At 44.6% G+C, this 16,919-nt stretch overlaps 1 protein-coding gene across 1 annotated transcript in view; it reads left to right on the forward strand.

Annotated features, from left to right (window-relative positions):
* The first annotated feature begins 3,444 nt into the window (after positions 1 to 3,444).
* The window catches only part of GRIN3A (glutamate ionotropic receptor NMDA type subunit 3A), a 73,710-nt gene continuing 60,235 nt past the window's right edge, over positions 3,445 to 16,919 (forward strand). The window contains exon 1 of the mRNA XM_009473205.2: positions 3,445 to 4,203. Coding sequence (XP_009471480.2) covers positions 3,445 to 4,203 — 759 coding nt within the window. The remainder of the gene's footprint in view (positions 4,204 to 16,919) is intronic.

Genomic DNA, 16,919 nt, shown 5'->3' on the forward strand with positions numbered 1-16,919 from the left:
GTTGCTAAAAAGCAGGGTGCAACTGACACACAGCAGCCTCCAATTCCTTTATTAGACTAAACCAATTGTGCTCTTTTCCAGACACATATTTATGCAAATAAAGCAGAAAAATTAATGACACAACTTTCCAAATGCTACATGTATACACTTTGGTGGGGTTTATATCCTTTTTCAGATCACTCTCTGCAAATATTCAGAGCAGCACTTAGCAATCTGAATGTCTTCTTAAAAAATCCCTGTGTTTAAGCACTTTGGTATATCAGCAGTATTGTAGAGAATTTTATTAACAGGAATATTTGAGCAAAGAATAAAAATAAACACAAATTGCAAAGAAGACAAATTGATTATTTATTGTTATAAATAATCAAGTTGAAAAGATAGCTTCAAGAGCTAGAGCCATTTGAGTCAAAATTATCACATGACCCGTGGAGTTTTCCCACTCTGTACAGGTCAGGTTTCTGACTGTGACCACTTGCTGTGACTTGCTCAAAAATGCGCTTCAGACCAGGAATTATTTACAGCAGTAGTCTCAAGAGTGGTACTGCATGATCACCAGAAAGAGCAGAGATTGCACTCTGGTCATAGATTATCCACAAATGAAAAAACAAACAATGGAGATACTGAATTATTTCCCTTTATTGATCAACTTCTTGTGCAATTTTCAGAGCTGTTTCAATGAGCAGCTTGATTACATTTTCTGAAATGCCTGCTTTCTTAAACTAGTGTCACCAGTGCCCTAAAGCCAGAGAAAGATCCGCTCCTATAATGAAGCTTCAAATAAATGACAATTTAGGGCTGTCTGTTAAGACACAGAAGAGTAACTGTTTCTTATAAAAATAATTCCCACATGAAAACCAGTGATTACCTAACTGCACAGCAGAGAAGTTACGTGCTTACCAGTTTTTTCCAAACCTGACAAAAAGAATGCAAATACACATTATGCCTGTGGAGTTGTACAGATCTCAAGTGAGCTCACTCTGACAACGCGAAAGCTAACTCCTGTGGTTTAGGGAGGAAAAAAATAATTTTTCTCTGCACTGTGTGAAATTTACCATATTCAAAGCCAGGTCTCCCAGCCAATAATTCTTTATTGCTAACAGAGGAGACTTTCAATACCTGTGTTAATATGATCCATTCCTTCAAAAAAAATGAGGAAAAGGGACAGGAGGAACCTGAGTCAATCAGAGAAGAAGATACCAAGAAATAAAAATGTGATTACAACACTAGAAGAAAAAGGAAGAAGAAAAGGGGAAACAGGAAATTGTTATTAACTCTTAACATAGTATTAGCTCACTTTTACATGTAGCAGCTTATATAGTCAGTCTTGGCCTACAGACCACCACTCTGCCATTCGTAGTTTTCCAGCTAGGAACCAATTTTGCAACCACATATCAATTTAGAGAGAGCAGTATGAGAGAAACACTAGCTTTGCAGGTCGTTTGGAAGATGGTAACAGCAGGCAGGTATGACAAGGTGCTATCATGATGGAGCTAAGGACATAAGAGACAGAGAAATATCAGAACAGCTGCACAAGACCTTGGTAAAACCTCACTTTGAAGACTGTGTACATCTCTGGTGACCTCCCCTCAAGAAAGATGAATTTAAAACATGCAGTTCAGACCTGTTGGAGGATAGTGCCCACCTCTTTTATACAGCATGATGAAAAATGTTTCCCTCTACACAGACTTTGTGCATACCAAATGAATAAAAAGAAAGGGAGCATATGATGTTTCTTTATAAATAGCTCCGAAGACAAATCCCAAAGAAAGGGGAAAGAAGGTTAACATTCAGAAGAGAAGAGCTCTTTAAGTTAAGGAGTAAGGCTAGCTCTAGGTCAGGGTAAACTACTCACAAAGAAGTTACTGAAAGATTTCTAACCACTCCAGGAGTGAAGGTCTCAAACTGTTTTTTCATGCATGACAGCAGACAGCAGGAAACTGCACTGCATTCAAACAGGGCTAAATTAGCCAGCGAAAGATGACACGAGTCCCACAGGCAGAAAAGATATTCAAGTCTCTGGGCGTCCCCTGTGTCCGTAGGCAGCCTGCACTTCACTGCCGGAGAGAGCCATGAGGATTATTTCCCCTCTGATGGACAACATGGCTGTGGGAGATGGCTTCCTCTAAGATCCTGGAGATGGATCACAGAGCAGAGACACAATGCTGAGCGCATCAGTGCCCCAATCAGAGCATTAAAGGCTCAGACATAGGGTTAGTGCAGCTCCCAATGGCCCAGGATTAAACACAGTTACTGGAACTGAGACAAGGATGGCACTTTCCACAGCCCCTTGCAGACACGCACACAAACGCCCATCTCTGCTCTGCCCTATTTTCTCTTACGATATGGGTGTTCTATCATAAAAGCAAATTTAGAAACTGTTCATGGCTTGCTGAGCCGGGATCTCTGGTCCCACCCGTCGAAAAATCTTTCGGTTTGAAGCAACAGCGCACGAGAAGGGCATCGAGCGCAGCCAGCGCTGGCCTTCCTGACGAGCACGCTGCGGCGGCGAGGGACGCGGTTCCCCCCAGCCGAGGGGACAAGGGGACCACCCGCCCCGGCCCGCAGCCCCTCCGGGGACGGAGCAGCCCGGGGTCTCTTCTCGGCGCCGGAAAACTGTTTCACTTCTCCGGCGCTGTGAGGGGGGGAAAGCCCCGCAACAACACCTGGGCAGAGGTTTCCGTCGGGGCTGTCCCGGGACGCGTCCCCGGGGGAGGAAGCAGGCGGCGCGGACGGAGCGGGCGCTCCCCCGAAAACCCTCCTTCCCCCCTCGGGCGGCCCGCGGGGGCGGGGGCGACTACAAGTCCCGGCTGCCCGGGGAGGAGCCGGTGCGGGGCTGCCGCTCGCCGTCCCTCCCGGCGGGAGCGCAGCGCAGCCCAGCGACCGCCCGTAGCCCCGCCGGCAGCGCCCGGCAACTTTTCTCGCCTCCGGAGCCGGGCAGGGGAGTGCACCGAGGGCAGCGGAGGGGAGCCAGGCGAGGGGGGCCGGAGCTTTTCAGGGGAGCCGGGCAGGGGGCTGCGGAGGGGAGCCTTGCGAGGGAGCCGAGGACGGGAGTGCAGTGCAGCGGAGAGGAGCCGGGCAGGGGAGTCCTGCAAGGGAGGCGTGCAGGGGAGCGCCCGGTGGGCTCGGAAAGGGGAGCCGGGCCGGGCAGCCTTGCAAGGGACCGGGCCTGCGGAGGGGAGCCGGGCAGGGCAGCTTCTCGCTCCGTGGATCGAGCGCCCCGGCGAAATAACTGTGCCGGGGCGACGGGCAGGGGCGCCTTGCCGGCGGCTGCGGGAGGCGGCGCGGGGTGCCGCCCCGGGGCCGGGCCGCTCTAGCCCCGCGGGTCCGTGGTGGGGCGGGCCGGGGGCCGAACCCCACCTCCAGCCCCGGGGCGTGGGCGCGGCGGCCGAGCCCCCATGGGCGGCGGCGGGGGCGGCTCTGCGCGGGGGCCGCCCGCCGCGGCTGATGCCGCTGCCGGCCGCCCGCGGGGCGGCTGAGGCGGGGGCCGGGGCCGGGGCCGGGGCCGGGGCCGGGGCCGGGGCCGGGGCCGGGGCCGGGGGAGGCGGCGGCGGCCGGTGGTTCCCGGCCATGTGGCGGCCGGCGGTGCGCGGGCTCCTGGGCCGGGCGTGCCTCCTGCTGCTGCCGCCCTGCGCCCTGCTGCTGGCGGCGGTGCCCGGCTCCGCGTCCCACCCGCAGCCCTGCCAGATCCTGCGTCGCATCGGGCACACCGTCAGGGTGGGGGCCACCCACCTGCAGCCCCGCGTCGCCGCCTGGCCTGGGGAGGCGGCGGGAGGGCGGCGGGCGGGCGGCAGCCCCGAAGCGGGGAGCGCCGGGGGGCCGCGGGGCCGGCGGCCGGGGGGCGCCGGGGAGCGGCGGCCGCCTCCCTCGCCCTCGCCGCGGGACGCGCTGCTGCTGGCCGTGGCGAACCTCAACGGCGTGGCCGGGCTGCTGCCCTACAACCTGTCCCTGGAGGTGGTGATGGCGATCGAGGCGGGGCTGGGCGACCTGCCCCTCTTCCCCTTCTCTTCCCCTAGCGCCTCCTGGAGCAACGACCCCGTCTCCTTCTTGCAGAGCCTCTGCCACACCGTGGTGGTGCAGGGGGTCTCCGCCATCCTCGCCTTCCCGCAGAGCCGCGGGGAGATGCTGGAGCTGGACTTCATCTCAGCGGCGTTGCGCATCCCCGTGGTCAGCATCGTGCTGGGCGAGTTCCCCCGGCGGAGTCCGGTAAGGCGCCGGGTACCCCGCGGGGAAGGGTCTGGGCACCGGGGTGGGAGCGGGGCAGCGGTCGGGCTGGGGATGGACGCTGCCCGAGCCCTGCCCGGGGAGAAGCGCTCTGACTCTGGGGCCGCCGGAATCGCTTTTCGGGTCTTTCCCTCTTCTTGCATCCTCTCCTGTGTTGGCTCTTGATGTCAACCCAGGCGTGGAGGAGGACGAGCATCCTTTTTGTGGAAAGGCAGAGCTCGGGCGGGAAAAGCTGACTTGTGAGCCCAAAGTCATATGCCGTGTTAAGTTGTGGAGTTGAGAGGAGAAAGGGGGTCCGGGATGTGCACTGTTCTTATGGAGGTCCTTATCTTGGCTTTGGGAGAATGACACACTTCCCAGACCAAAAGAAGGTTGTTAGCAAAAAGAAAAAAAAGAAAAAAAAAAAAAAGGCTAAAACCAGTACACCAGATGACACTTCTCAGGGAAGTTGTTCACTGTAACTTGACTTCACATTGAGCTATGTAAAGCATGAGGATTTTCTTTACGCATTGCTGCTAGATCAGATTTTTGCTAAATGTTATTGGCTAACTAAAGTAGTAGAAACTGAAGTCTGACTGTGTCTGTGTTTGATTGTGTAGCTAAAATAGTAGAAACTAAATTGGTTGAGTTTGACTGTCTTAGGCACAAATAGTGGTAGTGTCCAAGGGGAGCTAAACTTTGATGGCAACTTAGTGTTACACACTCTGGATAAAGGTGATATTCAGTATTTTGCAAATGTGTGTTTGATGCCAGTAATCATTTTCAGGCAAAAGAGTTGGAAGAAAATGCTCTATTCTGCATGGCCCATGCAAGGGAAGTCATGAGTAAAATGGCAGAAGCTGCCATTTAAGTAGCCAGGAGAAATAGTTGTTTTATATAAAAAGAGATAGCTCAAATTTGCTCTCAAAATGTAATCAGAAAAAAAGCTTACCAACTGAATTTGCTTTGCAAAAGCAAATATAAAACCCAGCCTGGCTCACTGTTAGAATTCTGTATTTTTTGTTTTAGATTGTGACAGAAAAGGTAGGAAAAGAAAGTCTGTGCTAGGCAGCTCCTGGTCTGTAATTGAAGGTGTGACTGCTGTATGCTGGTCTGAACTCAGCTAGTTTTCTTGACCTCCGCAAAACACACGTAACTCAGGTTTCTGTAAATTTATGCAGAAACTCAAGGGTAGTCAGTGCCACTGAATGCCACTACTGATGCGTGTTTGGTGCCAATAGCGTCCAAGTTTGCGTAGTTACACCTACCAGCTTTACAGCTGCACTCACAGTTGTGCTGGAGTCAATAGCCAAAGCTCCCTGAAGACCAGATCCTGAACCCAGCATCTCCTTGCTCTGTCTGTTAAAATCAGGATTATTTACTCTTCCATCTGAGAGATGGGCCTAAGTTCATCCAGAGCTGCCTGAGGACACAAGATGTGTTAAAACACATATAGTACAGGGTTAGAGTCACTGCTCCTTTCTACAGACTTAAAAGCTCCTGCCTAACTTTCAAATTGTTCTCCATGGGGACCCAACTGGATCAATCTATCCAAATCAGGACTTTGCTCTTAAGCAGACATTTAAGTATCATTGTCTTCAGTGACAGTGAAACAAATGCCTGACATTGAACCTGTGCTGAACAGAGTCTGGTTTTTTTCAGCTGAGCTAAAAAAATCACTCCTCAAGGCTTTGTGGATTTAAAAAGAATCTCAGCCTTACTCAAAGGCCAACAGGTAATACAAGTATATTAGTCTCTCAAGATTGGCTTGGAGGGTCTGACATCTTTCTGAACAATCTTTTTTCATACCTTCACATAATAAATACCATTTTAAGGCTAACTTTGGAGGCAATGTGCCAGCAGCCTTACCTTGCTTACTTCCCAGAGTTAAAGGATTTCCAACAGCATTTTGGACCCAGAGGTCCCCGGAGATGTTGGCCTCAGCAGCCTCTAGTGTCTTACTACCTGCTGCAAGCAGGGATTTTGTGTCACTCACAGTCCCGTGTGAGCACTGGCATGAAATGAACTTACCATGGACCTCCCACCTTCCCGGTTTAACAGCCTTGGAGCCACAGACGGGCTGCTTCTACTGACTGGAATTTTAGAGGATGTAAATGACATACTTTGTAGGTGAGAGACATTTTGCTAATGGGCTCAGCATGCAGTTTTTCAGAGAAGAAAAGTCCAGAAGAAAAGACTGAAATCTAACCCTGCTTCTGAAATGTGAAGCATCAGCTTCCCTGGAGTCACCCTTCCCGTTGATACTTTGGCCAAGCAATCCTCCCTCCCTCCATCCTTCCAAAACACCACCGCAGCACACCTTGGGAGGCTGCCTGTGGTGAGCTTTCTTCCAGGCAGGAACAGAAGCAGACCCAAAATTTGTTTGCCCTTGAAGAGTGTTTGCCATATGAGGAGCACAGCAAACATACTAATGAACATGACATTTGCTAGATGCTGTCTCAAGCTGCTTCTCCTCAGCATTCAGAATTTTTGTTAGGATGGCTTTAAGGTAGTAAGGCCTAACAAGGTCTCATTTTCCACATTATGCCAGGACTGAAACGTACGCATGCAGCACTTGTACCACTATTGAATGTTAACATTATTACTTCATACCAAAATTTATAATAAGCAGATGTTCATTGTAATTGATCTTTGCACGTTCATCTTTGAGCATATCTTCCCTAATATAGCAAAAAGCAATACTTAAAATGAAAAGGAAGATAAGGATCCGGAACTGAATACATTTCAATAATACTGGCCGTTGCCTCTGTGACATCTGATGATACACTTTAAACATGTAACATCAGGAGGAGATCCACAGTGTCACAGCTGGGCAGCTACAGTCAGCTGGATACCTAGAGTGTTTTCAAAAGTTTTGTGGTTGCTCAAGCATCTTTAAAAGACTGTTTCTCATTGAATTCTACTCTCCTGAAGACAAAAAAAAAGAGAACAAACAGTCTTCCCCCACGACAATTAACAATCACAAGACAACAACCATCACGTGGTGTGGTACGCCATTCGTTTTCTCACAAGCAACAGCGGGTTCAGGATTGAGTGTGGCAAAATGCACACATGGCTTCAAGGGATGCTACACAGAGTAAAATGTGACATACTTTTTTCATTTTCATTTGTATATGAGATTTAATGACTAACATATACTGACAGTAAATCCAGATGCTGTTGTGACCTGAAAAAAGCTGTTTACTTTTCCGAATTTACTGTCACTCCAGTAAATTTTCACACTCTTGGTAAGTGAAAGTAACAATTTATCACTATCATTCAGCAAGCAAAAAACCACTGGATTTCTTTACTACTAATACGAATGCAAATTGCACTGAAGCTTTGACAGATCATTATTTTGGACAGCAGCTCACAAGCACTGATGCCATTGAGGCAAGGCTTGTCATGTTATGTATGTTTGTATGAAGAAACACACTTTCTTTTTTCATTCCAAGACTGCCAACATCATTAATAATTTTCCCAGGGATAGAACAGGGAATAGAGCCAAGGAACATGAACCATAAATAAATACAGTGATATCACTTCTAGTACTACAGTTCAGAGCCAAGAGTTTGGGAAGAATAGCTCATAATATCCATTTTATAGGTGATACTATCAGAAAGAGAGGCAAGATCATGTTTGCAGCAGCGTTCTCTGAACTTCAGAACTTACGGAGTGTTTTCACTGGGTTTCAGATAAATCAGTAGCTCTGATGTCTTTTAACATGAAAAGGAATCTTCTCAGAGCAACGAAACAGAATAAAGTGAATCTGAATCATTAGTCCCTGCATAGCCAGTCTGTGCTTTATCTGGTTTCCTGAGGAACTGGAATTGCTGGCACTGCTGATTACTGCTATGACTTCAGAGAGGGTCAGAAGAATAAATAAATCAAGTCAAGGTTTTAGGTTAAACAGTGAATTTCCTAGTGAAGGAGCAAGTTCAGTCTCAGAACAGATTCTGTAAAAAGAAATTGACCATTAACATTTAATTTTTTGTTTGTTTTTAAAGGAATTAAGCTTTCTTTTGAAAACAGCTTTATAGTTTATACGTATCAAACCACCCTGGGTGGGGAGTTACACATCTTACCCTTTTGGAAATAGCCAGGAATATCACTGTGTGTATGGTATCCCCAGAAGTCATACTGGCCTGCAAGACACCATCTATACAGAGCACCAGCAAGGGCAGGTAGAAATTAGAGCAAGGGAATGGAGATGTGGAAAAGCTTCTGTCCAACTAAATGCCCAAAGACACTTTTTCCCTCCTTCAAGCCAGAATTGTATTTTTGCAGAAAAGTATTTTTGATTGGCAAAAAAAAAAAAAAAAAAATCTCATTTTCCAGGAAAGACTGCAAAATACATGCTTAGCTGCAGGCTCTGGTAATTCAAACTATCACTGCTAATCTGACTTAGTCCAAATGTTGATGTTTCTACTAGTTACTGTGTAGATGAGGAATATGTAGTCAATCTTCCCCTGTGATCACCAACCCTCCTCACCTCACAGTGCATAAATAGTATGGCACATACCTTTTGTGCACTTCAAGAGGGTTTATGAGAGGTGCCTTGAAGGAAAAAAGGATGGAAATTGAAAGGACATTCAAACAAATGTTCACCTGCTTCTCTTCCAGCCAAAGGTCTCTGTGCGGTTTTGGTCATAGAGAGCATTTGAAACTTGCGTAATTTAGGCCACAGATCTGCTATAAAGTGAGAGTCCTTTTACATTACCAGCTAATGTAAGAAAGTTTTGTGTAACTAACAGTTTTACTCCATAGCCAGGTATCCTATAGAGTCATTAATTCTTTTAAACACAGATTTCAGAGGCATAACTGACATTTTGCTCGCAGCGTTGTGGTCCTAGCATCATGCAAGAGGTCTCCTCATGGTAACAGTCCTCTCTTAGAAAGCAATTATGCAATATTTAGTAACTGATCCAATCTCCTGCGTCTCACATGCTTTTCCCCAATATCATACATTGTCCTTAGGTTGTTACTTTGAGAATGGTTTTACTTGTGCTTCTGTGCTGTGTTGAACATCATCAGCTATGATAGTAGCACAATTTTCATAGTTCACTGTGTTATCAGCTGAAGCCAATCTGTTACCTTTAAGTTGATAAATGATGTGTGTTGAAGGGAAATGAGTCCTTGTTTATATTTTTGTCCATGGTCAGAAAGACCTCAAGTTTTGTGAAAGTGATGTTGGCATAACGTTTGGGAGTTCTATTGGCACCTTTGGTATTTTGCATTTTTTCACCTTGTTTGATGCTCAGGGTCTGCTTTATCTCTGTATTGCATGGTTGATAATACAAGAAGTCATCCTTGTCCCTTAAACTGTCAGAGTCATAATAAACACTGTTTAAAACACCACTAAAGGCATCCAGTCATGTAAAGCAGAACATTGCAGCCTACCTATCCGTGGGGACTTCTTTAAGGATAGTTCCTCTGTCAACGAGCTTTGCATACACAGAAGCATGGGGCAATGAAAGACAATAAAGAACTATTCTCTTTATTCCAGTTACAGTGTTTAAGGAGGATTCACTTCATCATGACTGCAAAAGATCTTTTTTCAGAATGCAGGAAAGTGGTGAGAGTACTTTTACTTTCAGTTCTCTCCTCTGGATCCTTAATTTTAACGTCCTGGTAAGACAGAAGGAGCCAGAACTCTGCCAGGGTGAACTTTTCCAAGTAGCACCTTTCAGTGCTATCTCCAACCCCTCTCCTCTGGAAGAGGGCCCCTCAGAAATCCATTGAATTCACTCTCCTGCCACTGGGCTTTTGAAATTAAGGGGTATACTAGCATGGTATGTGGTAAATATATACAACACTTCAAGGTATGAGAATGTATTGTTTTTCCAGGTGTTTTGTTGCTTATGGAGGAGCAAATTTTTGAGGTGAAAAAGTGTTTTCAAGCATATTAGTTCATGACTTGAATTTCTTTCTTACCATCCAAGTCTCAGTGAACTCTTACAGCAGGCTTCTTAGACTCCTCTAAGTTTCTTCAACTCTTAGCTTAGATAACATAAAAGTGTTCTTATTTTGTAGTATTTGTAACTTGTAATATAACTTGTGAGGCTTGGTTTTGACAATGACCATTCACAGCATTATTCACTATCCGTAATTTTCCATACGTTCTTCTTTTCTTGGCAATTATTATTTAAGGAAATGTTGGACATGCCACAGTTTGAGTGTCTGCTTATTTCCAAGTTAGGGTGATATAAGTACCTACATATTGATCTAAGGCTTTGAAAACTGGATAGTGCAGCATTATTTGAAATACATACACCAGAGATTCTTTGTTTGAGTGGCTTCAAGTCAACAGTGAGCGATCTATCTCAAATACAGCGAAGGGGTTATTACCCAGATTTAGAATGTGCACTGAGTCTATCATTATTTAAGGTATCTGACTCTGGGAATCCTTAGATAAAATTATGCCAATGATCATTTTGTTCTTGAAATACATCCAGTTCTGTCAAGTTTTATCAAATCACTTAGTCAACTTTATAAATTCTATTGTATGTTCAGTTATATCAATTCCATTTGAAAAGGGTGGTGAAGAGTTAAGATTTAGGAAGAGGGTGGAGAGAAGGTCATTCTTGTAGGTTAAATACTATACCAGTAGACATTTCCTATATAAATGAAAAACAAATGTCTATATTGAATTGATATGAAAACTCAAAGGCAAAGATACCGGCTTTGTAGTTTGATGTGCATTCCTTTATTAGTCTCCTTCCTCGCTGTACTCATGATATCATAATAGATTCTGGAGAAAGTATCTGAGCTGGCTAGTAACAAGATTTTCTCATTCCTTATCTTGTGCTGCTTCTCTGATGCAGAAAAAGCTGAGTTACCATTGAATTCAGTACCATACATGATTTTTTCTTCTGTGTTTTCTGCTATTCTAGGTATTCACAAAACAATGTCTTCCTTATTGCATAGCTTAGAAAAGGTCTTTCATAATACACTGCACAAACTCATGTTAATAATGAGCTATTAAACTGTCACAGGGTTAAATGATTAATTATGACTTTACTGAATGACATGCTACTAACAAAGAAAGCACTCTCTAGAAATGTAAGTTGGGGTGTTCAGTATAACTTCCCCCATGAATTTGTCCACAAAAGTCAGAGAAAGCACCCCATCTTTCCACTAAAATACATGGCAGACCTAGGTAAACAGAGCTGTGGAAATTAGAAAACAGCCAAGGATCTTGTCATGCTATATGTTATTCAATTCAATGCTTACAATTAAGTTCAAAGACTACTTACAAATGTTCTCATCTAGGGTATATTTAATGAGTTATTTAATATTTAAACCCCTGAAATATTGAAAACTCACATCATTAGAACTTTAGGTTATATTGGATTTAGTTACAATTTTAAGTTATCAAATAAAATGTTTACCTCATGTGTTCTGTTCTTTTCTTCTGTGGATTTCCGTGTAATTTTTTAATGTGAAAGAAATCCAGGCATAGCATGGCTAGAATTTATGTATTGTAATTAGCAGAAAACTGGAAAAAGCACAGTTTCTTTTTAAATTCTAGACTTGTCTTTCAAAAAAGAATCAGGCTATGAATCACGTTTCTGTAGATCTTACTGAAGAGCTTTTAAAGAGGGGACAGGTCATCTTTTCATTTTGGTTGAACATGAGAGTACACCAAATCTCACTGTAATACCAATAGCTATTCATTGCAGAGTTTATTCTGAATAGCTGAAAGGAGCCAGAGAAAAGAGAGGGAAGAAAACAAGAAGATGAAGCAAGAAAACTAGAAACATAAATGGCAGTGACATAGGGAGAAAGAAGGAAAAAATGAACTGAATTGAGAAAAAAGGGAAGAGGTGCCCTGCTCTGTCTTTTTTACTTTTTGTGATTCCAGAAGCATAAGAACAAGGGAACTGAATTTTACATGAAAGCACTGTTAAAAGAGCTGGGATCACCAAGCACAGAGCGAAACAGCTTGCCCACGCAGGTCAGGTTTGAATTAGCAGGGCTGTCTTGATCCCTGGCTAAGGACAGTTATCTCCAGTGTGCAATGCTTCCCCGAAAAATGGTGCAGACCTCCCAGGGAACTGCTAAGCCAACATCTAGGAAGCAGTGAAAGGAATAGGGATTAGATCAAATGTAGATAGCACTTTATTACTGCTGCTGAGGGTGCTTCTTGCAAAGGATGTGAGGCCTTGGTGTGGGTGGGTGTAATTAGTGGAAGCCTTTTTTGCTCCTTGGTGCTGAGAATGACAGGAAGAGAGATGCACCTGGGCATCTCAGGACACAGTCCCATCTGATGCTCTGGCACCTGGGGTCAGACATCTTCTGGTCAGCATTTCAGAGTGCCAGGAGACAGATCAAGGTCACGTGGGTACATGCAGCATCATACCAATAGGTACCCAAAAGGAATTTCCTAAGAAATGGGAGCAAGTTCAGGCACAGTGGCTTTAGGGTTGCAGCTTTGGACATCAGCGACTCTTCCTTACTTCTGGTCTGGCCCTGAAGGTCTCCCCGTTTTCCCAAACACCCCATCAATCAGCCAAATTGGCTCTCACCACCATGGGGAGAAGATGTGCAGATGGTGGAAGTAACAGCAGAACTGAGAGAAAGATTTAAGCTTGAGTAGGCAGCAATGATAGATGATTCATTTATTAAGGGAGTCACACTTGAGCAAAGCCATTTGTGCAAGGGACTCCTTGTCAGTGTGACTAAGAAGTTCACAATCTGGCCCCAAGTGCTTCACAGCTGTCACATCAAGCTACCAACATTACTCTTGGTAATTACGAACAACTACATGAAGAACTGAGAAGGGACTTGACGGTGCAGCGTACCACAAACCACAATAAAACAGTAATTGTTACATGCTGCCTTTGCAGGGCATTGCAACCAGATGTTTATGTGCAGCTGGCCTTTGGACTCGATTTTGGCTGTAGACAGTATTTCAAAACATATCTCTGTTCAGGCTTGATGTTCACCACTCAGTTCTGAGCTTACTGTATCCTTTCGCCACAGCGTAGTACGATACAGACATTCATGAGCGTCTTGCATCCCTGTAGCATATATATACACCCTGCTGGTGTAAGCAGAGAACATGTGTGTACCGCTGCAGTGCTAAGCAGCCATCCCTATCGTGATCATCCCCCTGTACTTGGCACTGGTGAGGCCGCACCTCAAATACTGTGTTCAGTTTTGGGCCCCTCACTACAAGAAGGACATCGAGGTGCTGGAGCGTGTCCAAAGAAGGGCAACAAAGTTGGTGAAGGGTCTTGAGCACAAGTCTTATGAGGAGTGGCCGAGGGAGCTGGGGTTGTTTAGTCTGGAGAAGAGGAGGCTGAGGGGAGACCTTATCACCCTCTGCAACTACCTGAAAGGAGGTTGTAGCGAGGTGGGGGTCAGTCACTTCTGCCAAGTAACAAGTGAGAGGACTAGAGGAAATGGCCTCAGGTTGTGCCAGGGGAGGTTTAGGTTGGTTATTAGGAAAAATTACTTCACTGAAAGGGTAATCGGCCACTGGAAGAGGCTGCCCAGGGAAGCAGTTCAGTCTCCATCCCTGGAGGTATTTAAAAGAGGTGTAGGTGTGGTGCTTAGGGATGTGGTTTAGTGGTGGACTTGGCAGTGCTAGGTTAATGGTTGGACTTGATCTTAAAGGTCTTTCCCAACCTAAACAATTCTATGATTCTATGATTCTATCTCTGCGAGGTATGTCAGTGCATTATCAGATAGCTGAGAGATAATGCTGAACCTCTTGGATGCGCCCTGCTGCACAGAGTCTCCTTTGCAGTGGACTGCACCCTTGTGGGGGTAGTGAGCTGGGAGAGCCCTCAGGAGCTGACTGGAAGTTTTCCACTTGGCTCTGGCTTGAAAAGATCTGGTGTGCAGTGTGCTGCCTAATTAACTTTTATCTGAAATGTTTCAGTCACCTGAATCTGCATGGCTGCAGGCAGCAGATGGGGACGTGGAGAAGGAGGGGGAGAAGAATGAACGTGAACACAGGTGCACCCTCAGATGCCACTAAAGCACAGTAAACAGGGAAATTACTGTGATCGTTTGATTGTTATTATTATATAGGAGAAATCAAATGTTAGGGAATTCAGAAGCAGGCACCATTTTTTCCTTTTCTTGCTACAGTATTTTTATTACTTTTTCTTCACCAGCTTTCATCTGTGATGATAGTTTTCAAAGCCTGTTTTACAATGTGGAAAGTATTTGAAATGCATTATAAAAATCTATGAATATGCTGCACAGGCGTATTTTAAATTCTTGGTATTTCCCTAAAGGCATGCTATTCCACTTCCAGCTTTTTTAAGACTGTGAAGGAAATGATTGCCTCTGCTGTTCATAAGACATTTTACAAGGCTTTCTAACTTAAGAGAGAGTTAAAAGACAAGACAGATCTTCAAGCATAAACTGAGATTTTAAAAATGAAGTTTTGCATTTGCAAGGAAAGAACTATTAGACATAGCAATTAATAGCCAGAAAGAGCATCTGTATTATGCACCAGGCTCTCTCAACGATGCTACTGATAAAGCAGTTACATTACACTCAATAGCGTACTCACTCAAACTGGCTTAAAAGGCCCTTTTTTTTTTGCAAATCAGATGTAAAGTCAGTATTAGGAGTTCACAGTTTGATAATTTTCCGGTGCTATTTTAGATGAAAACGTAATTATTTATCCCTTTCTCAGCGTGTAAGACTCACTCATATATATCAGTTAAACAGCTCTCCGTAGGAGAACAGTTGTTTTTAAGAATTTACTGTACTCGATGTAAGCATCAGAATGTGGGAAAAATAGATCTAACCTTGGAGCTGATAACTGCCCTCTTTCGAGAGTGTACTGGAACTGTTTAAACTGTGATTTACATTTTCTTAGTATGCTAATACCATGGAGTTGATTTTACTTCTACATTGGAAGGGCAACAAGGTGGAAGAGTTATGTGCATGTGTTTCACCTGTTTAAATTGCTGAATTGCCAAATTGCAATTTAAATTGCACTTGCCAAACAGGAGTTTCCAGGAGCTTATTTCCAGACTACAAAATCAAGCAACACATTGAAGGAAGGTTCTGCTCTTCTGCCGTCTCTCTTTCCCCAGTCATACAGCAAGCATGCAACCTGCACCAGTGACATTTAGTGATGTTTCCTTGCTCCAAGACCACAGAAGGAGGTGGTATGGTGCTGTATATGATCCCCACATTCCCCCTTTGTTACCAGTTCTGCAAAACCAATTGCACTGCCTGGTGTGGCAGGCAAATGATCTGCTGCTGTTACCAGCTACCTTCTGGCCACACAGAGGGGCACCTCATGCCGGGCTCCCACTGGCATCTATAAAATTGTCTACTGCAGAGCTAATGGGGGGGGGGGAATGATAAAACATGGCATCAGTGTTTGCTCCTCCGAGATTCGGGGGAGATGAAAAACACCTATTAATCACCTCTTTAAAAGTTCATATCACAATGTATCAGTATAGAAATAGGCTGAATGGGCTGGTACAGTTAACAATACTCTTGCGGCCTCTGATAAGGAATCTTACATCAGCAGTCAACACAGGGAAGCCAAGATTATGATTATTCAGTCACCCTTATGATGATCTTTTTATACACATGAATTATTTACATAGTACAGGGTACTTAGTTACACACTTGTTAATTAAAGCCTGCTTTTTTCATTCAGTTATACCCCTAAGATCTCTTTAGAGCATGTAATCCTTCTAAAGGCATTTGTTTCACATTCATTATTCCATATTTTGTTTTATGTTATCTTTCATTGTATAAATAGAAAATCCTTCAGTGCAGAATACTTGTGGGAAAGGATTCCTTCACACTGAGAATTTCTTTTGCAAGGAAGAGTTGGGTGATTGGTCTGTTTTGAATACTCATGCCCAGAATCCCCAGGAACCGTCACATTTTTTTTCAGCTACACCATTTTCTACCTACTCTTCCATTTTCAGTGTGGCATGCTCGTTTCACCCTTTCTTAATCTTGCCCATTGGTCTTTGTTCTGACGTCCTGTCTTCCAGTGTAGGATAATACAGATCCTAAATTAACAGTCTTGACTCCAGAAAAAGACCGCAAGGCTCTATTGTGATACAAATGATCAGCAACATAAATTGCTCATCACTCACTGTTCATCACATTCTCTGAAGAGCACCAAAAATAAGGCACTTATTTATAAATAGCTCAGCCTGCTAGATTCCAGTGAAACTCAGTTTCATACCTTCCTACCATTTTGACAGTGCATATAAATATGTAACATGTAGAAAGTTAGCTGTGCTGTGATGTCCTCCTTGGGTATTCACAACCCTTACAGGTTTACAGCAAAAGAATAAATTGCAAGTTGAGACCTGTGGTGGGATGCAGCATACCACATGATTAGCACAAGAAAGGTGCTTTGCTTGACAGAGAATGGGAGCTTGTTGCCCAGATTATACTGCTCTTGTATTCCTCCCCAGACGTGTACTTTAAGAGGAAAACAAAGTGAGAATTCACAGTGAATAATACATCTGATAATCACAGACATTTTTTCCTGCCTGAAAACCACCTGAAATTTCTGGAACAAGCACGGACAATATAAGCATTAGGAATAACTGCATCCCAGAGCCTTCCAAAAAATGTATGAAAGTGCGCCCTTTTATTTCACTGGCTTTGAATAGGGACCAGCCTGAGATACAGTTTTGGTTGTTTGACTAAGGCTCAAGATTTTTTTTTTCTCTTCCAATCTGATAAACACAGGAATTGGAGATGTACATGGA

Source organism: Nipponia nippon, unplaced genomic scaffold (genome assembly GCF_047370975.1).
Source record: "Nipponia nippon isolate SJK-2023a ecotype South Korea unplaced genomic scaffold, ASM4737097v1 scaffold_8, whole genome shotgun sequence".
Lineage (NCBI taxonomy): Eukaryota > Metazoa > Chordata > Aves > Pelecaniformes > Threskiornithidae > Nipponia > Nipponia nippon.